Raw genomic sequence first — 25,877 nt, 5'->3', positions numbered from 1 at the left:
TAAATACTGATTTTCAGCTTGAATTGGAGTACGTAATTTCCATTTGCATACATTCACTCTGTTTAATAAGGCGGCTTGGGCTGGATCCGAGCAACATGCGTGTGACTTTGTTAGTGTCGATCATAACCGAAACCGGCCTGTCCAAGCGTCGGTACCTGACTGATCCAACGGTGAGGTCACTGTAAATCCCGCGATCGCGCGGCAGCCTGCGAGCTTCATCTCTCTGCATCCTCACGCCTCCGTCGCATTCTACTGGCTAGCTACCACTGCTTAGCTCTCTTCGCATGAAGAAGCAGAGATATTAACACGTATTGTCTTTCATTCATCGATTTGGGCTCTCGGCCGTCCATTCTGAAGCAGCTTTGTCTCGTTCCCAACGCAGCGTCATTCCTAACCCTCGATTGCTTCTACCTCGACTTTGTGTCGTTCCCAAGCGACTTCGCCGACCAATATACACTCGTGTGCCCAATACTGCTATAAAGTTATATTACCACGTCGTTGTGATCCAAGAACGTGGTGAATTGTCGCCTCGGCCAGTGGTTTAGCCACTGCGCATTCGTCCCGACCTTTGCTTCCGTGAAGCACCAAACGCGCGATGCGGTGTTCCGGAGGCGGATGGCAGCTTATAACGGCAGGGCTGCTGTCTATTCTGACCGGGGCAGCGTTGGCAGGTCCTGATCTGACAACGAAACATGAGAAAGGCAGATGCGCGATACGCGGACACTGTGGCAAAAAGAGCTTCTTTGGAGGACAGCTACCTTGCCCGGATAACGGACTGGCGAAGACCCCGGATGAGGATTTAAGGAAGAAACTCGTCAACATTTGTGGCGAGAGCTGGTCAGACTCGGATGTCTGCTGTAACGAGGAACAGATCGATGCACTCTCGTCGAACCTCCAGCGAGTGACACCAATCATCAACGCGTGTCCAGCTTGCAAAGCCAACTTTTTCAACCTGTTCTGTACATTCACCTGCTCTCCAGATCAATCTTTATTCGTTAACGTTACCGATACGGCACCGAAGGGTGACAATTACCTTGCTACCGAGCTAGACCATCTCGTTTCCAATGCATACGGGTCTCAATTCTACGACAGTTGCAAAGATGTCAAGTTTGGTGCGACCAACGGAAAGGCTATGGATTTCATCGGAGGCGGCGCAAAGAATTATACAGAGTTTCTCAAGTTCTTAGGAGACCAAAAGGCACTTGGCAGCCCTTTCCAGATGGATTTCCCACGACCGGAAGATGATAAGTTTCCAGGGCTTGAGCCAATGGACAAGGAGGCGCATCCCTGTAATTCCACCGACGAGAGGTACCGTTGCGCGTGTCTCGATTGCGGAGGTTCTTGCGCAGAACTCCCCGAGGTGAGCGCAACGAAAGAATGCCGTGTTGGACTTTTGCCCTGCTTGTCATTTGCCGTAATTCTCATCTACTCAATCCTACTTGGCTTGTTGTGCATTGCAGTAGCGGGCCATGTTGCCTATCAGAACCACTCGAAGCATAAGCATGAAAGGCTGCGGCTTTTGCACGACATCGAACCTAGCGACGATGAAGACGAGGGAGACATTGTGCACAACGTGGGTATGCTGGATCGACCCACCAAGCATTACTTTGTGAATACCTGGTGCGATCGCATATTCAGCAGACTTGGATATGTTTGTGCGAAATTTCCGGCGATAACCATTGTCTCCAGTGTATTGGTCGTCATCCTGATGAGTTTAGGATGGCTTAGGTTTCAAGTGGAGACTGACCCAGTTCGTCTTTGGGTGTCGCCAGACTCCGCCGCTGCTCAAGAGAAAGTCTTCTTTGACGAAAAGTTCGGTCCCTTCTTCCGAGCGGAGCAGGTCTTCCTTGTTAATGAGACTGGCCCTGTCCTGAGCTACGACACACTACAGTGGTGGTTCGATATTGAGAGCCAAGTCCGTCGCCACAAATCCTTCCGTCAAGGTGTTACTTTGGACGAGGTGTGTTTTAAGCCTGTCGGCGACGACTGTGTTGTGCAGTCCGTTACGGGCTACTTCCAAAGCGATTTCAACGAAGTCGACCCTTCAGCTTGGGATGAGCAACTCTTGGGCTGCACCGACAACCCATCCTCGTGTCTGCCAACTTTCCAACAGCCCCTCGATCCGCGCTTGTTGTTCGGCGGCGTAGACAAAAATGTGCTCGACGCGAATGCCCTTGTCATCACTTGGGTCGTGAATAACCACCCTGAAGGAACTCCCGAGCTTGAGCGTGCCATGGACTGGGAGGACAGCATCAAGTACATGTTGCAAATATACCAAGATCAAGCACAGAAACGCGGACTCCGACTCAGCTTCAACACAGAGGTCAGCCTCGAACAAGAACTGAACAAGAGCACAAACACCGATGCGAAGATAGTGGTGGTCAGTTACATCATTATGTTCTTGTACGCATCGCTGGCGTTGGGCTCAACGACCCTCACTGTTCAATCACTACTACGCAACCCCGCCAATGCTCTCGTACAATCCAAGTTTATGCTAGGTATCGTGGGTATTTTGATCGTGCTTATGTCGGTATCAGCTTCTGTTGGACTTTTCTCTGCCGCGGGCATCAAAGTGACTCTGATCATTGCTGAAGTCATTCCATTTCTCGTCCTAGCGGTTGGTGTGGACAACATTTTCCTCATTGTCCATGAGTTCGAACGAGTCAACATCAGTCATCCGGAAGGTTCCGTGCCTGAACGCGTTTCTAGAGCGCTCGGCCGCATGGGACCCTCCATTTTGCTGTCTGCGACTACCGAGACTGTCGCCTTTTCTCTCGGATGTGCCGTAGGCATGCCAGCGGTCCGGAATTTCGCTGCGTATGCTGCTGGTGCTGTGTTCATCAACGCTGTTCTGCAGGTCACCATGTTCATCGCTGTTCTCTCCCTCAATCAATACCGCGTGGAGGCCAATCGTGCAGATTGCTTCCCTTGTGCGAAAGTTCCGCGGGCTGATTCGGGATATCTCAATGGCGGCATTGGACATGGAACTGGTGAGGAGGGTGGACTTCAACGATTCATCCGAAAGACGTATGCTCCCGCACTTCTGGGTAAGAAGACCAAAGTTGGAATCATTGCAGTCTTCTTTGGCATATTCACCGCTGCGGTGGCGCTTTTCCCCAGCGTCGAACTAGGACTTGACCAGAGAATTGCGATACCGAGCGACTCATACTTGATCCCCTATTTCAACGATCTGTATGACTACTTCGACGCTGGCCCCCCTGTGTACTTCATCACTAAAGAGCTCAACGTCACCCGTAGGGAAGAGCAAAAGGAACTGTGTGGTAGATTTTCCACCTGCCACCAAGAGAGTCTTGCCAACATTATCGAGGCTGAGAGGAAGAGGCCCGAGGTGTCCTACCTCACAGCATCTGCCGCTAATTGGGTTGATGACTTCTTCCTCTGGCTTAGTCCTGATAATGAGAAGTGTTGCCTCGATGAAAAAAACCAGCCTTGCTTCAAAGGTCGCGATCCGCCATGGAATATTACTCTGTCTGGAATGCCAGAAGGCCAGGAATTCATTGATTATCTTAGCCGCTGGATCAAGGCTCCCACGACGGAAGACTGCCCACTAGGAGGTGCAGCTGCGTACTCAGACGCCCTCGTCATAGATGAGAAACAACTCACCATTCCCGCTTCCCATTTCCGGACGTTCCATACACCATTGCGCTCGCAGAAGGACTTCATTGCTGCGTACACTGCAGCTCGCCGGATATCGAAACAGATATCGAAGGACGTTGATACGGAGGTGTTCCCTTACTCCAAATTCTACATCTTCTTCGATCAGTATACATCAATCGTCCGCCTCACTGGCGCTCTTCTGGGCTCCGCTCTTGGGGCAACACTGGTAGTCACTACCATTCTCCTTGGCTCCATCCAGACCGCGGTTGTGGTGACACTTGTGGTTGCCATGACCATTGCTTCAATCATTGGATCGATGGCCATACTCGGGGTTTCCCTGAACGCAGTGTCACTGGTCAACTTGATCATTTGCGTGGGCATCAGCGTCGAATTCACCGCCCACATTGCCCGCGCCTACACGTTCCCGAGTCGTGCCACCATGGAGCGTGCGCCGCGACACCGATTCCGTGGACGGGATGCGCGGGCATGGACCGCGATGGTCAACGTCGCAAGTTCTGTCATCTCGGGCATTACGATTACCAAGATTCTTGGAGTGGGAGTACTAGCTTTCACGCGCAGCAAGGTAAGATGATTCCATCATCATTTCTGTACATTTCCTCACGTGCCTTGAAACGGAAACTAACTATTGGTTCGTTCGACACAGATTTTCGAGATCTACTACTTCCGAGTCTGGGTGGCGCTGGTAGTGTGGGCAGCCACGCACTCTCTCGTCCTGCTACCAGTGCTTCTAAGTCTGGTGGGAGGAAAGGGATACGTTGATCCCGAGAGTGACGGGGGGTTGGAGCAGGACCTGAGGAGCAGACAGTATCCTGCGTTATTGGGCGACGACGAGGAAGAGTACGATAGCGACTACTAAGCATTTAACGGTTACCTGGGGAGGGGGTGGTTTGGTATGGTACTCCGACCCTGGGGCAGCTCCGGTTTCGGTGTCGGAGTCGATTTCGGAGGGCCACCCCGTCTGTGTTATTGTTGTAATAGTATCCTTGGCATAGAAATTGAATAAGTTCCACACAAAGAGTGTATGGGTTGGTTGCATTATTGCAGATCCTGTGGCAACCACTTATTGTTGAGAAGAGCAGCGTAATGCAGCATACAGACCTAGGGTTTTAGGTAAGGCGGCCCAGACCGCGTGAGGTGAGATGAGGTGAGGTGGGTGAGCGAACGGTCAGGACTACTAGTGCGAGGGGAACAACTTAGCACTGTCACTACTGTTACTATTGTGTATCTAGTGATAGACGAAGGATTGGTTCAATGGTTTTTGTATGTAACAAAGTAGTGTACCTGTAGTGGGTGAGTGGGATGTAGTGCGGGGAATCCAGGGGGTTCCCAGTGGCGAGGAGGACGCGAATGCAGGGCAAATCTGGTGGGAAATGGGCAGAGGGCAAAGGGCAAAGGGCAAAGGGCAAAGGGAAAAGATGGAGATGGAGATGGAGATGATACTCTACCAGGCATAGAAGCTTCTTGGACAGGCACAACGAATCAATTATTGGATTCGACTCCGTTCTCGTCCCGTCTTTAGGTCCCCTTCCCCTTCCCATTCCCTCCCCGCGTGCCTCGGATAACCATTCACGGATTAAGTCCGTCCAACACTGCGGGTACGTACTCTTGTGTAGGTACCTCCCAAGAAGTCTCGTGAGCCGTTCGTTAATCATTTGGTGTTTTTAACTTCAGCCTCTCCTTCTTCCTCTTCCCATTCTCTTACTCCCGTCTTTTGTCTTCTTGTTTTGTTTTTCGAATCCACACGATATGTCTCAATGCGTCGTTACCCAGAGCGTGGAGCAGTTTGATCTTGCTTCCCCATATTATATGCTGTTGGTGCCCCATTGTTTGTGTCCACTTTAAACCCTTTCCCCTTGCTCCCCTTCCCCGGATTTATGTGCGTCTGCGTATACACCAGTTAACACAATTGGATTTCTCCCAACAGCCATCACCGAGTGCAACAACCTGCGAATCCACCTGCGCAAACACCCATCACCCAACACTCCTTGGACCCAAAGCAGAACAAGAACAACAACAACAATATCAATGACCATGAATTCTCCCAACTCATCACCAACTTCTCCACCCTCCTCCCCCGCGAACTCAGAGACATAATCTACCACCACCTCCTCGCCCTCTCCCCGCCCTCCCCCTGGACCGTCGTCGAAAACGCAACCATAGTCTCCGCGCCCCGACCCTCCAAACCCCTCCGCACCCCCTTCCTCTCCCGCCTCATATCCCGCAAGACCCTCCCCTCCTGGGCCCTGGACGAGATGGCGCAAGCCTTCTACCGCACCAACTCCTTCGAACTGTCTCCGAACTGCCCCGACGCAATCCTGACGTCCTTCCTGCGCGAGGATTTCCTAGGTAGCAGTGTCGTGCCAGGCCATCACGTGCGACACCTCGTCCTCCCCGTCAAGGCGCCGCGCATCTTCTTCGACGCGAGGACCTCGCACGCGAAGTTCTTTGACGAGCGCGCGGCCGCCGTGTTCGATGCGCTGGCCGCGCGGGTCAGGAAGATGGTTTCGGCCATGGAAGACGGTGGGGAGAGGAGGGGTGTCAAGGTGGAGTTTGTGGTGCAGGAGTTCAGCGTACTGCCTATGATGCATACGTTTAGGTTGCTTGCGCCGATTGTGTTTGAGCTTAGGGAGCGGGGGTTTAGGGCTGAGGTGTCGAGGAATGAGTCTGCGTGGATGCAGGCTTCTGGGAAGGATGCGGGGATGCAGACGGTTTTTACGGATCTGTTCGCGGCTGGTGATGGTGTTGAGGTTGGGTCGAGGGGGTATTGGGAGGGGAGGGATGGGTGGAAGGTTGGCGGGGATCAGGATTGTGTAAGTTCATGTCGTCGTTTTGGAAGGTGAATTGTCGATGGATGCTAATTGATCTTGCTATCGAACAGGAGAAACATGATTTCCTTGCTGAAGTCATTCAACACAGGCTGGATGGTTGTCATTCGTCTTTTCGGGACATGCGCCGCTGATGCATCTCATTCCATGAAATTCTTTTGAGGTTACGAATATACCCACAATGCACGCACAGAATCGTTCTTTGGGTTTTTGTCAATTGACTTCGGCGTTACATAGGAGGAATTCCATCATATATATCGCATTTCTTCAATCCCAATGATCATCGGACATAAGCCTGCCATTTCGGATTCCCTAATGAGGCATAGCGCCATGACCTGACTGGGTCAGGCAGACAACGAAAGATCTTACATGTTTACATTCGCCTAACTACAATCAATAAACACTAAACACCTTCTACTCTCTCCGTCCACGCCAGTTTTCCACGTCTTTTAAAAAGCAGAAATTAAGTTTGACACATGAATCAATTCGCTTGGGCCATGAGTTCAAGTGAGGTTGCTCAGCGTAATGATGTGGGGCCGGAGGTTGTAATAGGAGGTCAACAACAGCAAAAGGGCGAGGATGGGACCACGTCAAGCAAGTATGTTCCCCAAGTTAGAGTTATATAGAATGCATCAGACAGGCGGAATGACAGGCGACTCAAGCCTTTGCTATACGATGAGTACTTTTCATAACATTGATTCCATCTGTTCATAGCTGACCTCGTCACTACAGTACTACAAAAGCCAGTGCTTCACAAGACCAATCCGGTCTCCTAAGCATCACAACACCGCTCCACACAAAGCTCCCCCGCGAGCTCCGCCTAATCATCTACGACATCCTCGTCGACGACTTCCTAGACCAAATCGCCCTCACCCGCGGCGAACCCTTCAACTACCTCGACGGCCTCCCCCCCGGAATCTGGACCCGCACCTGCACCACCATCTTCCAACCGGACCTCGTGGGCCTCCCGACCGCCCTCGAAGCCGCCTCCTACGCCTATTCGCAGCTCCTCATCATTGCCCGCTGGGCCGTCCAAATCCCCGTCCTCTTCACCCAAACCCCCGACATCTTCAACCTCGGCCTCCCCATCAAAGACCACATCCGCGCCCTCGACGTCTTCATGGAAGCCGACAAGAACGCCACCATGCCCACAGACGAGTGGCACGTCTCGCGCGTCGCGCAAGCCTGGGAAGACGACGAGATCGCCGCCATCCGCGCAGACTACGTGCGCTACCTCTCCATGCTGCACGGCGTCGCCCACCCCCGGGGCTTCAGGCTGCGAGTCGGCGTCGCGATTGCGTATCCCCGGACCATCGAGCTACGGAGTAGTATCCTGGATTTAGTGGAGGCGATTGCGCCGGTGTTGTTTGAGCTGCAAGAGAAGGGGTTCAATGTCACGTTGTTGGAGTCGTTTACGTATAAGGGGGCGAAGTGTCCGTTTGAGGGGACGTTGGTGGGGAGTAGGGAGGTTTTTGATGGGTTGGTGAGGGAGGCGAGAGGTTTGTTGTTCCCACCCCCTTGGATCGTTGATGGGATGATGGCTAATGTGATTTGCAGAGCATTGTCCTGAGTACCTGGCCGGACATGCGGACCAGCCGAAAGCATGGCTGCAGTAGAGACAGGTTGGCTTCGACGTTTTTATGATTTTCTGTGTCTGAGAGGAATCATCGTAGAGTATATTAGATGGCCGGATCTTCAGGGGTCAAATTGAGTTTCGATCCATCCCATTGGACCAGCAAAGGCAGAAATGCTATTTGTTTGTAGTATGCTTCGCGCTGTCTATTTGTTTTCTCGTCGAGATATACATAGTTTAGACCCCCATATCAGTCGGATAAGAATTGTAGAAAGAAACTCTAGCTGAAGCATCAAAAAAATTAAAGGATTCTTACTCCATACCCTGACAATAGAATCATTATTTCCATATTCCCGCAGATTGTTGTAATGTACATACAGAGCATACAACGAAGATCTGTTGCTGCATTGCTATACTTACACAATATGCCCGAACAGGCTAGATCGCTCGCACATTGAGTCTAGTTTGTATGACCTCGCCCTCCCAGCCACAACATTATGATCCTCCTCATGTGTTGTATCATATGATATCCCAGAAGACTTCTATAGAATTTCCAATCTCTCGTTACCTTTTGCTTGAAAAAAAAAATAGTCTCCCACCGCTCAAAATCAACCTCACGCACAATGCCGTTCCCACTCGGCAAGCACCTCCCCTTCGACTTCGCCTTCAGGCCACCAGAAAACGAAGACAAGGAATCTGCAGGAAAAGACGTTGATCCGATGACCATGCGTAACGGGTTCGAGTTTGAGCGTAATGCGGATTTGATTCACTTGACATTGTCCATGGCGGATCAGATCCGGATTGAGTCTGCGTTTGCGGGACTCGCGTTGGAGAATCGGGAGGAGAGGATGAAGGAATGCGAGGTTAGGTTGCGTAGGTGAGGTTGAAAAGTGTAAATGGCGAGGAATGGCAGTGTTGACGGTGATAAAAAGGAATTTGAGGCGGCTTCCGGAAGTTGAGGTGAAGTATGATCTACCTATGACATCCTGGCGCAGATGAAATTAAGGGGTCTAACAAACACGTACAGAGTAGAGGGAATGAAAGACGCTATCAAGAAAGCAGAGCCGAAGAAAGACACGAGAGTAAAAGAGAGTGAAGAGGAGAGGAATGAACGCAGGAAGATAGAAGCCAAGACCCGCAGAACAGATACCCGAATCGACCAATTGATAGGTAGGAAACGAAGGATGGAAGTTAGAGCCCTACAGCCCAAGGAATTGCAAGACCTCGTGCGCGAAAAGAAGCTACTGGATATGGGCATAGCATCGGATAGCGATGCGTACAGCCATGCTTGGTTTCAACAGCTCTCGAAAGACATGCGGTCACGTTTACCTAGAGAGATCCGCGACATGATATATAAGTATCTCAGGACGGACGATTGGCTCGTTGAGGTCAGAGACGACTGGTACGATAACGGGATGTTGGAAGAGACATTTCCTCTCCGTAAGCCGTGGTTGCGACCTGATTATGTTGGATTGCAGATGGTTCGTGAGGTTGTGGAGTCAAATCTCCCGCCCATCGCATTCCAAGTCGATTGCATGACAGTCATAGAGACGCTTTTCGAGACCGACATCTTCAGCTGCGGTATCAAAACTGTCAACGTCATACGGACTCTTAGCATCCCGTTCCGCCTCGACGACTTTGAGAAGGAACAGATAGACGGGCATTGGGCTTTCAAGCCAGGACGGACCGAGATCCTCGAGAAGATGGCCAAAACTTTCGAGGAGATCCAGACGTTGAAAAGAGTACGACTTAGAATCTTTGCCGCTGAGAAAAGATCACGCGACCAGTGGAAGGTACTTCTAGGCATGGCCCCTTCTGTTTACAGCTTGCGTGCGAGGGGATTCGATGTCTTGGTTGCGGCGCCTAGGTTTGGATTTCCTGAATGGGGAGAAGCGCTAGAGGGGGGGAGAGGGCAGTTCTGGGACTTCACAAAACTCTTTGACGAGGGTGCTGAGGATTTCGAAAGGAGGCTGGAATCCCAGCGCCGCAATTATGTATGAAAATAAGTGGCCTGATATCAGTTTGTCAAAGCTGACTTTATCTAGAAAGAGACAACACTTTCTTTAACATTTGAGCATATCCTGACAGCGCCGATTCAGAATTGAGTTCTCAAAAAGGAAACAAATGGAAAGTTGATACGCGTTGTTATCATTTATTTAAAATTAAGAGCGCCATAGACTGCGATATTACTGTTTAAGGGCTCTGTAACTTGTAGTCTAAATTATGAGGCCTCAACTGCGTATGAACATTCAGGAATGGAGCTCTTTATAGAGCTAAAACTGTCTATTTGTACAGTTTTATAATCTCGAATCCGACATCGAAAGTTGATGCAGATGGCGATTCTGATCCACCAACAAGACTCCAAGTTTCCATTACACTGGCAAGAACCATGCCGAGTCCTCATAGAATGACATCATTGGAACATATGGTGCGCTAGATCATAGCTTAATTATCTATCTACGACATAATGAAATCCTCCTAACATTACTTGGGAAGAGGTCGAAATCTTCCCAACAACACTTAATAAAAAATTGAAACCTTCCTGACAATACCCAACAACAGAATGAGATCCACTAAGTATAACTTCTGAGGAAAATAGATCCTCATAATGATATCCAAGAACACAAATGAAATCCCCCAAACACCGGCCCGGAGGAAAGTGAATACCTCCTAATGGTTTCCAAGAACAGAAATGAAATCCTCCAAAGATTACCGCAGAAGGAAATGTTTCTCCAATAATAATATCCAAGAACAAAAATGAAACCCCCAAGCATTACCAAAGAAATCAATCAGACCTATCATGTCTGAAATTCTTTCTATACCTCGTAGGCCAGAGAATTCCCAACATCATGTTGTTGCCATTCCACGCTTCCCCCGCACGCCCCGAGAATGATGTAGTAGCCATTTGACAGCCTTGGAAAGGAATCGCTGGTTTTCTCACGTCGACAATACTCCGGCCAGCTGTGACACTATTAGATTTGATAAAAGCAGCCTTGTTTTGATATGCTTACTTTACCACCGATACTAGAGGTAACCTTCAGGTTTGGCATTGATTGATGAGTGAACCCCACGAGTGAAAAATGCACGATTATCTATAGCTGTTCAGCTTAATCCGATAGCACTAATTTGTTGTAGTACTTACAGGTTGCGTCCTTGTATTTCTTCGGGACATCTCTACCGCCTTGAAGACAGCCTTTGTTCATATTCTCACACGAACTCTCAGTCGTCTCTCCAACGTTGTATTTATGTCTTCTCATGCAATTCTCAAAATCCGGTACTTTAGCTGTGTCTTTCTTATCTAGGGAAATGGGGTTGTCACTTGAAGTCGTTTTCCACCTTTTCGCTCCGTTGCAAGCCGCAGCAGCTCTTTTAGCTTCCTCAGGGCATGTGAATACAATGACAATCCATTTGTTCGATAGGCGTATGACCCCAACAACTTCGTAACCTTCGTTTATGAAGGTCAGACGGATGTCCCTTACATGTGCCGATGATAGACCTTCTTGGCACCAGAGCGCACAGTCTAAAATAATGTCTTCTCCCTTCAGAAAAGGGCAGAAGTATTCCAAGATTCTGCCTTCTTCCATTGTAAAAGGGAAGAGAATGAAGAAGCAGTAGAAAAGATAGGCGATTGTATGAAATGTATCGGTTGTAGTAGTATAAGAAAGATGTACTCGAAAGAAGCATCTTTTGCGGTATATATAGTTAGCGTGTGACTATTCACTGTGAACGGAATGACTGGTTGACTTTTTGAAGTCATATTCACTGTTTGGTGTCGTGGGGCAATGGTGACTGTCAGTGTTGGTTGGGCGAGACTTGGCTGTGTTGCGGAGTGAGTAACGAGTAGTTGGGTCACGAAGATGTCCCAGCAATACCCTCAGTCTACGAGCTATGGCATTGTACTACGCCACATGATTGTGTTAAGTCACAAAAGTCAGTGAGTGAAGTAGAAAAGTGACTAATAGAGTAGTTGCTGTGCTCTGTCATTAAGTCATAATGAATGCGAGAAAATGGTGACTCTGACACGAGGTATTGAGAATGAATTTTATTTTCTAGACGGATATGAGGATGAAATGTGACAAGTATCGACTAAAATCTAGATCATCATCCTTTGGGATTATATGTTGATAATGCATGCGTTGTATATGCTAATACAGCCCTTATAGCAGACCTGAACAAAAGAACATAATAGGCGCAAAAGCAAAATCAAACATCAAGCTTCGAACCATCTATATCAGATTGTGATTTATCTTGGCTCATATTTGAAGGCGAGGAGAAGTTCGAGTTCGATCTGCACTGACGTCGAGGTTGCTAATGCAACGTCAAACAGTCACTTGCTGAGGTCTGTGTTGTAAAGTAGCATCATCAGCGGTGCCACACTGCTTCACTATGTATGGAGATATGGCATCGTATTAGAAACAAGTGACGGTTTTTGTTTGATAGAGATGGGAACATGTAGTGGTAAAATCTTTCACATTGAAGCATATTGTTGGCGGCCATGCGACCTCTTCCTTCAGATATCCTTCCAGCTGCTCAGTGACATGCCATTATCCTTGTGCCTTGAGTAGGAATGGAACATAGGACAAATACAATGTCAGTCTTCGGGTAGATAGAGCATCCCATCCTCACCCAGAACCCCTCTTAGTTGGCTATGGGTGTTAACATCACGTGATATGGAATCCACACCAACTTTCTCATACATGTCGATTTACTTGCCCTTAGATAAGATCCATAACTTTCATTAATCAGATTCCTTGCCAGCAATGAGTCGCGGAGGTCTTCTTGGCATCTCCCCGACTTTGACAGCGTCAATGCTCACCTGAGTGGCGCATGCTACCGTTTGCATGTCAGCTCGTGAGTGCATATGTCCACCAGCTGGCACTGTTCTTATTTATCTTGAAACAATCTCAAGTGGTAGTACACATCACGGCCGCGAGTCAGTGCGGCCGTCTGTGAGCAATGCAATGCGGCTGAATTAGATGACGACTGAGAAATGCACACATAGCCGAAAACGCATCCAATGGCTGCAATGTAAGCCTTCATGGACCACCAACTGCCGGTAGCGAGTCTTGTCCAATTAACTGAAGCCAGGTCTTTACAACCCCAGCCTGCAACGAATCGGAATCGAGCTGCCTGGGGGAAAGTGGGTAATGTGGCCTGGGAGGTCCCATCGAACGATTGCAAGATGGCATAATAGTGAGATATCCGCGACTTTATCCTGTCCTATCGTGCCTTGAGAATCGCCTGAACAAAAGATCGCCGAATATCCACAGTTTTGGAACGCCCAGCAAGTGCGATCGTTTAACGAACAGAAAGCAAGCCTATGTCATAGGTAAGAGATCGCTCGCGCATTAACGGGAATAGTTTGCTGAGCAGCGCAGCTTGCACGTGTAAAATAAGCCGCACTGAACGGTCTCGTAAGGGATCGACGTTCATGGGCAATGCCATGGGCAACAGTTCAACGGGAGCAGGTTTAGACATTGGATGGGGGTGGCTGTGCGACTGGGTGTCATGATAAGAAGGTACCGAGTAGGTAAACCCCCCAAATCGATGCCCATGACGTTAGAGAGAGGGCTTTGAATGTTCTGCGAAACGTATGTGTACAACCGAATGTTGAGTTAGAGTGGTGGTGTAGAAGGGAGGTTCAATCTAGCATACTATCGGGATAAAGACAATTCTACCACGTGAAACGACATGAGGACACGCTAGAAGGACTTTAGAAGGGCCCAGAGAAGACGCAACCAGAGCATGCCCAATGATATAAGGGGCGAAGACATCCCAGCTCCCCGTGCGCACCAGCCGATATTAAAGAGTAAATCCTGTGGGTCCATATGCGGTTGTGGAACGGTGCTTATTGTTGTATGTATGGTATGGGTGTATGTATGGTGTGTCTGTGCGCTACACCGGGGACTATCATCACTATTTGATGTCCGACGCCAATGACTTCTCTCTGAGAGCCACTTCTTTTCTCTCTCTTCCCCTTCTGTTCTTCCCCACCCAACTCTATTCCCTCCCTTCCTTGCTCGTATTCCTTTGGATCACTAGATACTGCATCTAGTCTGCCTCGGGTTGTTCAGGTCTCATCATTTGCAACATAAGCCTATAGCTTCCCGCGTTGCACTTCAATCCTGTGGGACTTTGACCTTTAGCGCACCGCCTGTACATCTCTTCTTCTCCGTTTACGCACGCTAGATGTTGTGCCACAGTCGAATAACCATGAGGGCATGATCACTTAAACGAGATCTAATTTCCCAAAGAGAACTCTGAAGAACTCCGAAGGGCACGGCTTGATATAACTGCACCCTGCATTCGCTCTCTGCTGAACATACAATACACTTTCGTAACCCCGGACTTCGATCGCGTTCAGGCATCCTTCCCATTGTACATATCTAAGCGCCACGTTATTACACACCAAGGGCAGCATAAGCGCAATCAAGCTCACACTTCGGGTCCTTCTAACGTCAGCCTACCGCCCTGCCAGTTCTTCCCCACCCTGTCTCACTCGTAAAAATATCTATAATCCCCAACTCCCCCAGCTATCAGACCGTTGAGGATCGATACGCCCACTGAAGGACATAGTTGACCCTACTGGCCGCGGGGCCGGTACATCGGAATCACATGACTGCATCACTTCTGGCTTCTGTACACAAACACATATTGGCTCGACTTTAGGTTTCCAAAATGCTCGATGGCGTGGTATACACCCTCGAGAGACGAAGGACATCTCCTATGGAGGACCGCGGGGTGATCGTTAACGTGGTGTCCTGGATTTTACTTGTTGCGATGGTCTTCGTTCTCTTTACACGTTTCGCAATGAAGCTTGCATGCTCTCCCAAGGGACGCAGATTCGGAACGGACGATATTCTTATTGGCTTTGCTGCTGTAGGTGCTTTGTTATGATTTGAAGTATATGTGCTAATAGTATCAGCTTTTCAGCGTTGGTCAGACGGCTGCTGTCTCGATGGAAGCTATTCATGCTCTCGGACAGCATAGGAGAGATTTGACTCCTAAACAGCTGAGCATCTATCAGAAGGTATGGCATGGGTGTCAAAGTCAGTAGACCTGGACTAATGTATTCAGTCTGAGTATGCTGCATGTATACTCTACATCGCCAACATGGGATGCGCGAGGCTCTCCATGTGCTTTCTCATCAGGAAGATACTTCCAGGGTGTGCTGCGCGGTGGGCTGTCGTGATTTTCGGGACCTTCTCTGCACTTTGGACTATCGCAGGCGTCCTCGTCTCGGCATTCCGCTGCAAACCCCCTAACGTGTGGGCAAAGAGTGGTGACCAGTGCATTGATATTGTCAAGTTTGTCAATTACACAGGCATCTCGAATATTGTCGTGGAAATATTGCTGGTATCAGTGCCCTTGTTTGTCTGGAATCTGCGAACAACTGCGGGGAGAAGGGTATCCGTCTCCGCCTGTTTCCTTTCGCGGCTCAGGTCAGTAGCAAGAAAGCACGTTGTTTGGTCTATGTTGGTTGGTCTAACATTCTTATAGCATTGTCGGGGCAGTAGCTGCGCAGCTCACAGTTTACAACAAGGTTGCTAGAACTGACGACAAAACTTATGAATACTGGCGAAGCACCATTTGTGTCCAGGTGGCACAGAATTTGTCCATTATTACAGCATGCATTCCTTGCTTACACCCATTTATCCTGAGCATCTTAAACGGCTCCACGAAAACCGATTCATTACGCTTCGACCAATGCCCAAGAAAATGGAGTGTGAGGAAGATATTCGGGAAGGCCACGATGCGCCCAAGAAACCACAAGTTCGATTCTACAAGCTCTTACTCCTCGACATTTCCTATACAATCAGAGAAGGACACGGAGTATTGCAGGCCTCTCGCGACCCACGGTCTTGATAGATCAACTTCTCGGCTAGACGACCGCACGAATGATTTCACCCGCATCCCGTACAATGTTGCAACACCAATACGAGGCTCGGAACCACCAGAGAACGTCTTCAATCGCTCGATCGAGATTCCACGATCTACATCTCGCCCTCCGACGGTTCACTCCAATAAGGACCCACTCACTTTCCCGGCTGTGAAGCCCGCACGTAGTAAATCCCAAAAGTCATTGCCCCCAATACCTCCCAGAACTTTGGAGCAAGTTGGCGTACTACCAATCATAGATTGGGATAGCTCTCCGGAAGGTAGCTCAGAAGGTGATTCGGGTCGTAACTCGTCTCGAGGGAAGAGGACCTCTTCATACATTTTCAATAGAGAGACTGTGATCAGCGTTCCGGAGGACAACATGGCGATGTTCGAGAAAGAATATTGGCGAAAATACCCACCGCCGCCTATGAGCGGGGAGAAATGAAATTCTTTCAATATATTGTTTATTCAACTTTTCTATTTTCCATCCTTGAAGATACCATAGACAATTTCAACGTCGCGCGACTCACACGAGTTTGCAAATACCACCACATTATCGATCAACCTGAATTGCTCATCCCGAGTGAACCCAGAAACACAACGCACCTCAGCCTCACCTGCATACGAGTTCCAAAATGCAAAGTCAGCCATTATTAGCTCGCTGGGGCGGAAGAAGATCAGCAGCGTCTGACAACATCTCCACCACGACACCAGCGTCCATTCACGAGTTCCTACTTCATGATCGTCAGGGACCGCAGCCCTACTAGTCCTCGGTTCTCGGTAACTACGCTTAGATCGTGCACTTCTGAACGTGCACCTCTATTACGAGCTTCAGCATACGACGACCTGCGGCAGTGTGCAGTTACCCGCAGAGAGCTAGTCCCAATATTGAGAACAATAGATCACAATTCACACCGTGCGAGCCCATGGCCCCCATGATTTTGACCAGTCATAGGAGCAGAAACTGGAATCTTGGCTGTCTTCGCTGACCGAAAGGAGAGTCCCGAGGGACCATTCTGGGAAATTCTGATAGGCTTCGGTGTCCGATGGTAGCACAGACCACATATACTAGAAATCTGTAGTTAGACGAATTAGAAACGAGTATTCGACGTGCTTCAGCGAATTGTGAAACGCGAATGGAATCATTATAATGCATTTCAGCTCTGAAGGTGCAAAGCCTTTGGAATGATCGTGATCGTGAGCCGCCACCAATCACGTGATATTGATGTTCACCGTGTGCCCATCCTGTGCATACTTCAATGGCTTACAACACCATCGGAGCAAATGCCGTCAATATTCACCTAGACCGCCTAGGAGATATTTAATCTTCAAGTGCTTACCTTCTCTGACTAGGTTCGCGAGCATCATGCAACCAGCGGGTGAGGCCCGTTCACACGAGTGTTGCTGCATGTCTGATGATGTTGGATATCCACTTCAAGATACGCTACGCTGCACTGGCATCCACTTTCACACTCAAGCATGAAATTGCTGGACTTCCAGATGCATGTAATTCGAAACTGCTTTGTCTCATCTGCTACATTTGTGTATTGCATCTACCCATCGGACATCGATATACCATTCCACTGGATTTTCACTACCTGCTCAATACGGATGTGGGGGCTGTATGCGCATGGGGCCAATTCGTGCATTCGAGAGCTCGTCAAGTTTCAGGCAACACGGACGTGCTTGCCGGAAGCATGCCATTGGACATCTCGATCGAGCTTCCTTATTCCGCACACACATTAGATCATGACGTTCCATTCGGGACGGACCAAGGGCTTGTCATAACTTTGTGTATATTTCCCGATGCACATGCTTAACTGGACCGAGTTTCATGGTCCGAAGTGATTTACCTGCCGTTATTGGAAGGCAATGGGAGGTTGGCTGGCTGCTCGATGCTGCAAGTTTTCAATGGACCCACTCGGAAGGGGCGACCTTTTCTGGGGCTTAGCGGACGGCATTTGACGATCTGATCAAAGAGGAGAAATTAATATGTCATAAATGTTGCTTCTTTCTTATCATTTGCTACAAATCAATGCCCTTCCCGAGCCACCGTTGCTCACATCACAAGGGAAGAATTATAACACATGGTTGGGAATTGGGTACTATGCATGCAATGCCCTTAGTTGCAGCAAAAGGTCTACAGGGATATCGGAGTATATTATCAATGAAATAACAAAGTAGGAAGATCTAAAGTGCAAATTTCACCATGTCCGCCAAAAGTGAAAGGAAGACCGAATTGACTTCCGGTCCAATGCTCCTGTATGAGGATTTCCCACAATGCGATTTCTCGACGATGTCCAGGTCCTCTAGTCCATGTTCGGAGTGATTTCTAGTGACGGGCTCTGTAGCTCGAAGATAACGCTAAATACAAGATCGTCTCGTGAATCACTTGTTTGTTGGCCGAATATTGATCGAACCCTAGTAGACGATTGCCATCCTCTAGCTCGACTCGCGAGAAGATAGCATTACATCACCGAATGGATCTGTCGTCATATTGGGTGTCAAGAATTGATCAAGTTTACCCAATAACCTCAGCTCAAGGACCAACATTTCGCATTACTCTTTGAAAGTGTAGGTAAGGAACAGAGGCAACTTTGTTGATAATAATTCTGCTCAATATCAATTGTGAAAGAGCAAAGTCTCGACACATTCTATCATGATGATTGGAATGTCCAGTGTGAAATAGTCTTAATGCGAGGTGTAGCCATCGTTGATAGACTTCGCACATATGATATCGTTGCGTATTGACACCTGTCTCAGGGGATATCATGGTCTGACAGGTACGGTGGGCACATGTTTGGCATCACAACTATGCCTTCAGAGGTGGTGGATGTTCCCCGAACTCCCTTGGGCTCCCTGGTCTAACTCTCTACCATACCTTGAGTGTCACATGTGACCTCCAAATGCCCTTACTTATCCTACCATACCACAGTCCGTTCAGTGGCTAGATTAGGACGTAGATTGTTCACGGGTGTACGGGAATACCTTGGGTATACTAGAAGAGTAGATCTTAATCTAACTTCTTAGTCCGGGTGGAATGTGTCGGTAGAAGTGATTGTCTAAGATCAAGTGAATACACAAGAGTAGCCATCAAGTTGGCCACCAGTATCTGGAAACTGACTGTCTTCCGTCACTCAACACCATTACATGACTACAATCCACTCCGTGTTAAAACATGTAAGTGGCCATTTGTCTATAAGAGATTGTTGGCGAATAGCTGCGGTGAAAGTCGAAATAGTTGCCTGATGATTTCACTGTGGTTCCGACGTTCACTAGGCACGCAATGTCAAGACCTGGATAATTCTATACAGTTTTAAACACCTGAATCTGAAATAGAAAATACTTTTCTTTACAACCTACAGTTCCCTTACGCGGGGCCAGTCACAACTTTCCACATGCCGTTGATCAGAAAGAGCAGCAATGTCTCCCGAACCAACTTGGCAGCCATTGATTCAAGACTGCGAACTTCTGCCATTCTACAACGATAAATGCCCTGTATGCTGGGATAATTACGATGAAATCCACTCAGCAGTCTGCATTCTACCATGTTGTCACGTCTTTGGTTTACCATGCCTTCAGACATGGGTGCACGATACTGATGATACACCGAATGGCAGCCGCTGTATGCTCTGTCGAACACCTATATCGGAGTGTTGCATTAGGATTCCGATGTCAATATTGATGACACGACGTCTTTTTAACATCTCTATGGAGCTTCTGGACTCGCTAGTAGAGATTCTGAACGCGCTCGCGGCGCTTCTGGAATTGCCAGGAGAGGTTCTGCAACTTTTTGCCGAGCAAAGCCTGAGACTCTGTGCAGAGGGTCTGCTGTTGCTTGGACGTTTTGTCATGCAATGCCTCCAATTTCTTTATGGCTTCTCTGCAGTCATCCTAGGATTGCTAAGAGATTTTACCGAGCAAAATGTTCCTTATTACGTTGAAGTAATAGGCTGGGTGGCATGGTTCAACTCTGTTAGCTGGGTTTCTGGATACTGTATCAAGGCAATGCTCCTGGTACTCACGAAAATCCTGCAGAAATTGCATATAGAAAGTGGCTCTTTGCAGCGCATTCTTGATGCAAATCGAATTTCCTCGCTGTCAGATATGGTATGCTGGGCCATTCTGCAACTTATGCCGGAAGTTGCCCGATTCGATATGGGTTCTCCGGCACGGTCACTCACTGATATCGCCTACTCACTATCACGGCCAGATAACCCGGCCTTAAGTGAGATAGTCATTATGGTCAATTTGTGCGTAGCTGAAGTTCTATGGCAGAAACTCGTAGAGCCCAAGGTCAGACATAATTTCCGTAGTCAGATTCACACGATGGTGTTCCTTATGATCATTCTGTATTATATACTGGACTTTTACATCATTTTATGCTTTCTTAATGGCAATAACCCCCACGATGACTAGTTTCCAGCGTCGCTGCATTGGTTGCTTCATTCAGCAACCTCCGCCATTCACCGGAAGACCCTTCGTCACTCCAACACGGTATCTTGATTTCAGGAAAGAGTTCTGAGAGGTAATCACCTTGCTTTTGTATCTTATTACGCTTTCAGGAAACCTCTCACTGGAATTTTACATCTGCAAGGTATTTGTTTGTTGGCGATAGCTCAAGTGGAGAATCACTCTGTAAACGGTGGAAATTCAAGAATATATCAATCACCCTGCACAAATATTTTAAACCCTGTTGACTTGGTCATAGATATTTTTTACCACTTCTCGACAGTTGCTGACTATGATTTATGGGCTGAATGACCATGCCCGTTGGTCATAGCCACCTTACCCTGTTTCGATGCCATGACTTCCTCCATCCAAGGATACACGACAGAGTTCGCCTCCGGATACCCCATATGCAATCTTTGCTGCATGAATCGCATTTCCTTCGGACTCCCGTACTCTGCAAGTAGCATCGAGTCCTCGATAGGCATACAACCATCAAGGACTCCGTTTATCAGTAGAAGCCGACAGGACTTCGTGCCATTCCCAACCACGGCGACACCATCTCCCTTTCCTGAAACGAGCGAAAATTCATCCTGGCACTTCTCCATCATCTCCTCGAAATCGTTAAAGCCGTATTTTGTCACATAGGCGCGTTCCAGGCCGAAGGGATATTCGTGCTTTGCAATCTGAGAAAGCCATTCTCTGCCAACGTAATGATGAGTACCGGCGCCGTGTCCCACCGAGCCGATCAGGTTGTTGCGATGGGTATGTGCCAGGCGGATTGCGTAGTATCCACCTGCGCTCAAACCCCAGGCAATGATCTTTGTTTCGTCAAGCGATGGCTCTGTGGAGATCCAGTCTAGAATCGTGGAGAACAGTCGGTCAGGAGAGAGGGGATCTCTTTTGTTGGCTGGGCAATCAACGGTGGTTCCTGGAATGTCGCAAATTACTGTTGCCCACCCCCGCTTCAAATGCTCTTCTGTTCTTTCTGTGTTATCTGGCCGATGACCATCGAGACCAGTGATCAACAAAATGGTCGGGAAGGGACCGTTGCCGGTAGGCTTGCGAATATAGAGCGGTATCTCTGTACCGTCGCCATTGGCGGCATACTTGTGAGGTACGACGATCTCGGTGACAGGAATATCCCATAGCTGACTGCCTTTGAGATAGGCTTCCTTCTGTTTTTCAAAGACTTGCTTTTTCAGTTCGGTTCCAATGTACGGAAAACGTGCTAGTCGATACACGGCGTTGGCATTAAGATACAGTTGCCGCGCAGTCGCTTTGTCTTTATGTATGATTGATTCTGCCTCTTTGACAAGTCCATCTGCTGTAGGTAGAAATGCATTTGTATAGTCGTCCGAGTATGGGTCATTGATGTTGTGGATCATCAAATGATCGAAGCTGTTGGTTGTTTTAGTCTCGCCCTTCATCGTAAGATTAAAGAACATACATAGGTTCAAAATCCTCATATTTCCCATCATGGAACGGATATACACCTTTAGTGCAGGGAAACTTCCATCTCATCTCCCATAGCTTTTCTATACTGCCTGCATGTCCATAGTCTTTCTTGAATAAGTCACCAAGGATCCAATTTCCGTCAGGCATCTTTTATGAATTCTCCAATGGTGAAAATGTTAGACAAAAATAGCGCTGTGCTGTACGGAGTATTAAGTAGCGTTAACTGGAAATCCGGGGGATGCTTTTAATAAGAGTTGACGCATCGGGAGAGTGGGGATGCCGGATTTGGACTGTCACCCGGAAAGCTTCATGTCAAAGGCCCGGCCCGGAACCCCACGATGCGGGACATTCATCAAGAGATCTGAAAGCAATTATGGCGACTCATTATTTACGGACAAGAATATTAAGTACTTCATCTGAATTCTTTGGATTTACGGCCATCAATCGGCCGGGCTCATGGAAAGTCTTCTTCCTCTTCATCGATTTTTTGCTCGGAATACTTTCTCAGCACATCTCCTAACCTTCTCCTACCCTCGGCCCTCTCGAACACTTGTGCGTGATCGCAGGTAGGAAACCAAAGTGTTTCGAGGCCGTTTCCTGTCCAGGCCCTCTCCTTCCAGCTCGAGTCCTCTGACTTCATATCTATTCCAGCAATGTATTTACCCACGGTTTCAGTATCGACAATCAGATCTCTTCCGCCTAGAGAGACTGTGACATCACGACCTCTAACATCTTCTTCCCAAAGAATGTTCTGCGCCCAGAAAAAGTGCCTCGCTAACGCATGTGAAACCATCATATCCGTACAAGCAAAATAATGAAGCTGACGTTCGTTGGCACGCTTTGGCTTTCGCGCGGTGAAATTGTAGGCGACATCTGGAAGATGTAAAAGGAATGTTACTGGGTCCACAAACAAACTTGGTCCAATCCTACTTCTTGTGTCTGGGTTTTGGAGTAGATGCGTAGTGATGACAGAGCCATACGAGTGGCTTGCTAGAACGACCTTGTCCCAGCTATGTGTATTCAGTATTTGCAAAATCTGTCGGCAAAACTGGTCCCTATCTAGTATGGGTTCTGTGATTCTGAAGCTAATCGGCATTGCCTCTATCGCAATAATGCCAATTTCGCCATCCTCGGGTCCCTTCGGATCGTGTTTGGTGATCTCGGTCAAGAACTGTGCATAGGAATATAATCCTATACTGATGCCATGTATAAAGAGGACAGGAAGTCGAGTTTGGGATGTGTGAGGACGGTACCAGTAGCTCAGGTCAGGGGAAGCGGATCCCTTACGCGTACAAAGATTTGCAAGGCGGAAGGGAAAAATCGAGAATGTACGGCGCAAGGAAACCCCATAAAGTTGGAACTTGTTGTAGAAGAGATATGCCGCTGTAAGGGAATCAACTAATCCAATGACCTGCGATATGTTAACATTTTGCCATTGCCTCGATGTCACAGCCGACGAACATACCATGTACCATAGCAAGGGCCGATGCAACATCTTTACGTCGTCGATCGTCAGTCTTAGGGATTTGGCTGGTCCACGACCGGGCTCAATTTTCTGCCCTGTCAAGGTTTCAATACCATCCACGTATTCCTCAAGCTCCTGCTCTTCTTCGACCCTTCTTTCAACCTCCTCTGCCTTCACGACATGTCTCCCTTCGTCTCCCTTGTTGAGTAGGGCCCACCGGTAGAAGTCCTTCACATTCTCCCTTCCGATCTCGTGTGGTCGCGCTCCGAGGAACCACTTGCTCAAGAAGTAATCAGGGTTGGGTATCTTGTCCCAGCATTTCCAAAACAATGCTTTGCGCTCTTCGTACGGAAGCGTTGGAGGATGGACAGCGGCGGACTGCAAGGAGCGCTTGCGGGGTATGAACACCAGAAGCCAAAATGCAGCTTCGAAGGCACAGTATGCAAGAAGAAACTTTCCGGCGACGGAGGAAGGCGGATCCGCAATGCAGAAGGAGAGGTAAAATATCGAGAGAGGCGTTATGACGCGCAGCGCGAGTATGCAGATGCGGATGAAGACGAGCTCCGGGAGAGAGGTACCAATCATGACGACGGTGGTCGGAGCTGGGGGGACCGCAACCTTCAACTGAAAGAACGGCGAAGGGATGGAACAGAAAATAATTGAAAGACTCAGCCGTGCCTCATCTGAGGCGTGACTAGCTTTTGCGAAAAGAGGATTATCATGGTTCGACTGTTAGAAAGCCTTGCGACGGGCTGCCTCGCAATGGTGGAGTTGATTTCGTATGATGACGCTTTGGGCTTAGTCATGTTCATGCGCGTCTCCAGGGCTTATGTCAACACCTGTGACAATTCTGCTTAAGACCATCACAATATAACTATTATCGTTTATAAGTTCGTCATGCTCAATTGCAGTGTTCTCGCATAATTTTGGCATTGCCATTGTTTATCTGCATGATGATGAACATTCACACCCATGGTACCTCTTCATGGGCGATGTTGACGTCATTTGTTGACCTCTAAAGCTCGTTCTATGCATCGTTGATTAATTTTCCATCCAACTCGTTTGCTTAAGCATGCTCTTCATAATGGAGATGTACCGTTCAATGCATTTCATCACTTCGGGTGACCACTGAGACCGTGTCCAGCTCGTCTACTGTTGATACCAACGAGGCCGTTCTCTAGGTCTTCTTTCGCCTGCAGTCTCTTCTTCCTTCCAAGGATACCCGTCTCCAGTATTTTGGCCTTATTGCCCATCGCTGATTTCCTAACCTTATGCTTTGGATAGTTGACGGGGGACTCTGGACCTTCGTAAATGGCGACATCGTATAACAGACATCCGAAAAGACCACCACAGATGGCAGCAATCCACGCTTTAGCCCACCAGCCACCCTGCCACATCTCTGGCCCATAACCGACAATGGATGCGACAACCCGAGAAGCAATGTCCTTGGCGGGATTGACCTGAGGGCCAGTATTGTATCCAAGGCAGCCTGTAACGGCCGTCCCTACTAGACCCATGATGAACGCATGCATACCAGCAGCTGGAGGTGCATTGTAACTATCACCCATAGCTAGTACACTGCCACTCATGACAGCCGCCGAAGTAAAGTCGGTGAAAAAGGCCGTCGATCCTTTGGTAAAATCGTTCGGTAAAGTAAAGATAGCTTTTCCAGATGTCAAAGTCCTTCCCGGATCGTAACTCTGGATAGCGTCTTTGTAGATGCCGAATGCAATCAGGATGCCACAGAACGCTCCAAAGATTTGCGCCAGTATGTAGATGATGGTTTTACGAGCGGGAAAGCCTCTGAAGACGAAGAAGTTGATCGAGACGACGGGGCTACCTATCAAATGTGTAAGTGAGATATCCAAACGCGGACCACTTAGCAGCAGATTCTTACAGTGAGCACCAGATATTCCTCCCGCGATGTGAATAGCCATCATATATGCTAGACCCCACATGGCTGCCATTTGGGCAAATCCACCGTACTCACCCTCAGAAGTCATGTACTGAAGGTTTGCTGAAACGCCCATGAGCTCCAGGACCATGGTCGCTAACCACCTGAAATTATTAATCTTCGAAGTGAGATAAGTACATTGACAACTTACTCGGCCAGTGGCTCGCGTATCTTTCGTCGAATCCCGAACCAAAAGTTAGGCTCTGTATCGTCCTCGTTTTCCTCGTTTTCGTCATTTCCGGAAGTGTTTGTTCGATTCAGTCGTTCTTCATCTGTCTACTCGGTTGTTAGTGGAAATAAGTATCATTTCTTTAGTTGGGCCTACCCCGCCGTCATTGGTCTTTGACGATGCCCCTTCTCCCTTATGGCCGAACTTTTGAATTCGTCGTTTCCTGCTCGACTTGCCCCAGCGCTGTCCCTTCTTGGATTTCGGTAATGTCCTCGAAAGACCATACTTCACACTGGGACGACGACCGTATGTGCCAAACCCTTCATCGGAATCATAGCTATCGTAATCTTCCTCTTTCTCTTCTGCATCTGGACCAGCAAGAGAGTATCCTGGTTTGTCTCCGTTGGCTTTACCTCCATCGACGTTATCGTGTCCTGAGGCTTCCGGGCCAGCAACAGAGAATT

At 48.5% G+C, this 25,877-nt stretch overlaps 9 protein-coding genes across 9 annotated transcripts; 5 read left to right on the top strand and 4 right to left on the bottom strand.

Annotated features, from left to right (window-relative positions):
- The first annotated feature begins 197 nt into the window (after nt 1-197).
- On the top strand, nt 198-4,649 carry BU24DRAFT_380251 (multidrug efflux transporter AcrB transmembrane domain-containing protein). The gene is made up of 2 exons (XM_033524715.1): nt 198-4,201; nt 4,283-4,649. The coding sequence occupies exons 1-2, from the start codon at nt 596-598 to the stop codon at nt 4,493-4,495; spliced, it is 3,819 nt and encodes a 1,272-aa protein (XP_033378011.1). The 5' UTR covers nt 198-595; the 3' UTR covers nt 4,496-4,649.
- A 526-nt stretch (nt 4,650-5,175) lies between these two features.
- Nucleotides 5,176-6,769, top strand: BU24DRAFT_80547 (uncharacterized protein). Its single transcript, XM_033534652.1, has 3 exons — nt 5,176-5,450; nt 5,564-6,449; nt 6,518-6,769. The coding sequence occupies exons 1-3, from the start codon at nt 5,386-5,388 to the stop codon at nt 6,596-6,598; spliced, it is 1,032 nt and encodes a 343-aa protein (XP_033378010.1). The 5' UTR covers nt 5,176-5,385; the 3' UTR covers nt 6,599-6,769.
- A 192-nt stretch (nt 6,770-6,961) lies between these two features.
- Nucleotides 6,962-8,080, top strand: BU24DRAFT_414976 (uncharacterized protein; the record flags this gene model as incomplete). Its single annotated transcript, XM_033526261.1, has 3 exons — nt 6,962-7,062; nt 7,197-7,963; nt 8,022-8,080. 3 exons carry the CDS (start codon nt 6,962-6,964, stop codon nt 8,078-8,080), a joined length of 927 nt encoding a protein of 308 aa, XP_033378009.1.
- A 774-nt stretch (nt 8,081-8,854) lies between these two features.
- On the top strand, nt 8,855-10,200 carry BU24DRAFT_80632 (uncharacterized protein). Its single transcript, XM_033534653.1, has 3 exons — nt 8,855-9,002; nt 9,065-10,031; nt 10,083-10,200. Exons 1-3 carry the CDS (start codon nt 8,944-8,946, stop codon nt 10,140-10,142), a joined length of 1,086 nt encoding a protein of 361 aa, XP_033378008.1. The 5' UTR covers nt 8,855-8,943; the 3' UTR covers nt 10,143-10,200.
- Nucleotides 10,201-11,061: 861 nt separating this feature from the next.
- BU24DRAFT_414974 (uncharacterized protein) lies at nt 11,062-11,621 on the bottom strand (the record flags this gene model as incomplete). The annotated part of the gene is made up of 2 exons (XM_033526260.1): nt 11,062-11,129; nt 11,180-11,621. 2 exons carry the CDS (start codon nt 11,619-11,621, stop codon nt 11,062-11,064), a joined length of 510 nt encoding a protein of 169 aa, XP_033378007.1.
- Nucleotides 11,622-14,587: 2,966 nt separating this feature from the next.
- Nucleotides 14,588-16,510, top strand: BU24DRAFT_80507 (uncharacterized protein). Its single transcript, XM_033534651.1, has 4 exons — nt 14,588-14,916; nt 14,963-15,067; nt 15,115-15,479; nt 15,538-16,510. Exons 1-4 carry the CDS (start codon nt 14,716-14,718, stop codon nt 16,361-16,363), a joined length of 1,497 nt encoding a protein of 498 aa, XP_033378006.1. The 5' UTR covers nt 14,588-14,715; the 3' UTR covers nt 16,364-16,510.
- A 4,121-nt stretch (nt 16,511-20,631) lies between these two features.
- Nucleotides 20,632-21,972, bottom strand: BU24DRAFT_401580 (alpha/beta-hydrolase; the record flags this gene model as incomplete). Its single annotated transcript, XM_033525500.1, has 2 exons — nt 20,632-21,768; nt 21,818-21,972. The coding sequence occupies 2 exons, from the start codon at nt 21,970-21,972 to the stop codon at nt 20,661-20,663; spliced, it is 1,263 nt and encodes a 420-aa protein (XP_033378005.1). The 3' UTR covers nt 20,632-20,660.
- Nucleotides 21,973-22,192: 220 nt separating this feature from the next.
- BU24DRAFT_497245 (uncharacterized protein) lies at nt 22,193-24,047 on the bottom strand. Its single transcript, XM_033534252.1, has 2 exons — nt 23,291-24,047; nt 22,193-23,236 (listed from the first exon to the last, which is right to left on the bottom strand). Exons 1-2 carry the CDS (start codon nt 23,873-23,875, stop codon nt 22,280-22,282), a joined length of 1,542 nt encoding a protein of 513 aa, XP_033378004.1. The 5' UTR covers nt 23,876-24,047; the 3' UTR covers nt 22,193-22,279.
- A 355-nt stretch (nt 24,048-24,402) lies between these two features.
- BU24DRAFT_401573 (aquaporin-like protein) lies at nt 24,403-25,230 on the bottom strand (the record flags this gene model as incomplete). The annotated part of the gene is made up of 2 exons (XM_033525499.1): nt 24,403-25,130; nt 25,188-25,230. 2 exons carry the CDS (start codon nt 25,228-25,230, stop codon nt 24,403-24,405), a joined length of 771 nt encoding a protein of 256 aa, XP_033378003.1.
- Nucleotides 25,231-25,877: the final 647 nt, after the last annotated feature.

Source organism: Aaosphaeria arxii (assembly GCF_010015735.1).
Source record: "Aaosphaeria arxii CBS 175.79 unplaced genomic scaffold BU24scaffold_13, whole genome shotgun sequence".
Lineage (NCBI taxonomy): Eukaryota > Fungi > Ascomycota > Dothideomycetes > Pleosporales > Aaosphaeria > Aaosphaeria arxii.
Note: the sequence above shows the minus strand (reverse complement) of the source record. Positions and strands in the feature narration are given on the sequence as shown.

What these genes read in the sequence shown, in the direction of transcription:
- BU24DRAFT_380251 (XM_033524715.1), top strand. Translation starts at nt 596, where the DNA reads ATGCGGTGTTCCGGAGGCGGATGGCAGCTTATAACGGCAGGGCTGCTG. An exon ending in TAGCTTTCACGCGCAGCAAG is followed by an intron (nt 4,202 to 4,282) that starts GTAAGATGATTC and finishes CGTTCGACACAG; the next exon opens with ATTTTCGAGATCTACTACTT.
- BU24DRAFT_80547 (XM_033534652.1), top strand. Translation starts at nt 5,386, where the DNA reads ATGTCTCAATGCGTCGTTACCCAGAGCGTGGAGCAGTTTGATCTTGCT. An exon ending in GCTTCCCCATATTATATGCT is followed by an intron (nt 5,451 to 5,563) that starts GTTGGTGCCCCA and finishes TTCTCCCAACAG; the next exon opens with CCATCACCGAGTGCAACAAC. An exon ending in TTGGCGGGGATCAGGATTGT is followed by an intron (nt 6,450 to 6,517) that starts GTAAGTTCATGT and finishes GCTATCGAACAG; the next exon opens with GAGAAACATGATTTCCTTGC.
- BU24DRAFT_80632 (XM_033534653.1), top strand. Translation starts at nt 8,944, where the DNA reads ATGGCAGTGTTGACGGTGATAAAAAGGAATTTGAGGCGGCTTCCGGAA. An exon ending in CTTCCGGAAGTTGAGGTGAA is followed by an intron (nt 9,003 to 9,064) that starts GTATGATCTACC and finishes AAACACGTACAG; the next exon opens with AGTAGAGGGAATGAAAGACG. An exon ending in AATCCCAGCGCCGCAATTAT is followed by an intron (nt 10,032 to 10,082) that starts GTATGAAAATAA and finishes GACTTTATCTAG; the next exon opens with AAAGAGACAACACTTTCTTT.
- BU24DRAFT_80507 (XM_033534651.1), top strand. Translation starts at nt 14,716, where the DNA reads ATGCTCGATGGCGTGGTATACACCCTCGAGAGACGAAGGACATCTCCT. An exon ending in TTCTTATTGGCTTTGCTGCT is followed by an intron (nt 14,917 to 14,962) that starts GTAGGTGCTTTG and finishes TAATAGTATCAG; the next exon opens with CTTTTCAGCGTTGGTCAGAC. An exon ending in TGTTTCCTTTCGCGGCTCAG is followed by an intron (nt 15,480 to 15,537) that starts GTCAGTAGCAAG and finishes ACATTCTTATAG; the next exon opens with CATTGTCGGGGCAGTAGCTG.
- BU24DRAFT_497245 (XM_033534252.1), bottom strand. Translation starts at nt 23,875, where the DNA reads ATGATTGGTACCTCTCTCCCGGAGCTCGTCTTCATCCGCATCTGCATA. An exon ending in GGCCCTTGCTATGGTACATG is followed by an intron (nt 23,237 to 23,290) that starts GTATGTTCGTCG and finishes AACATATCGCAG; the next exon opens with GTCATTGGATTAGTTGATTC.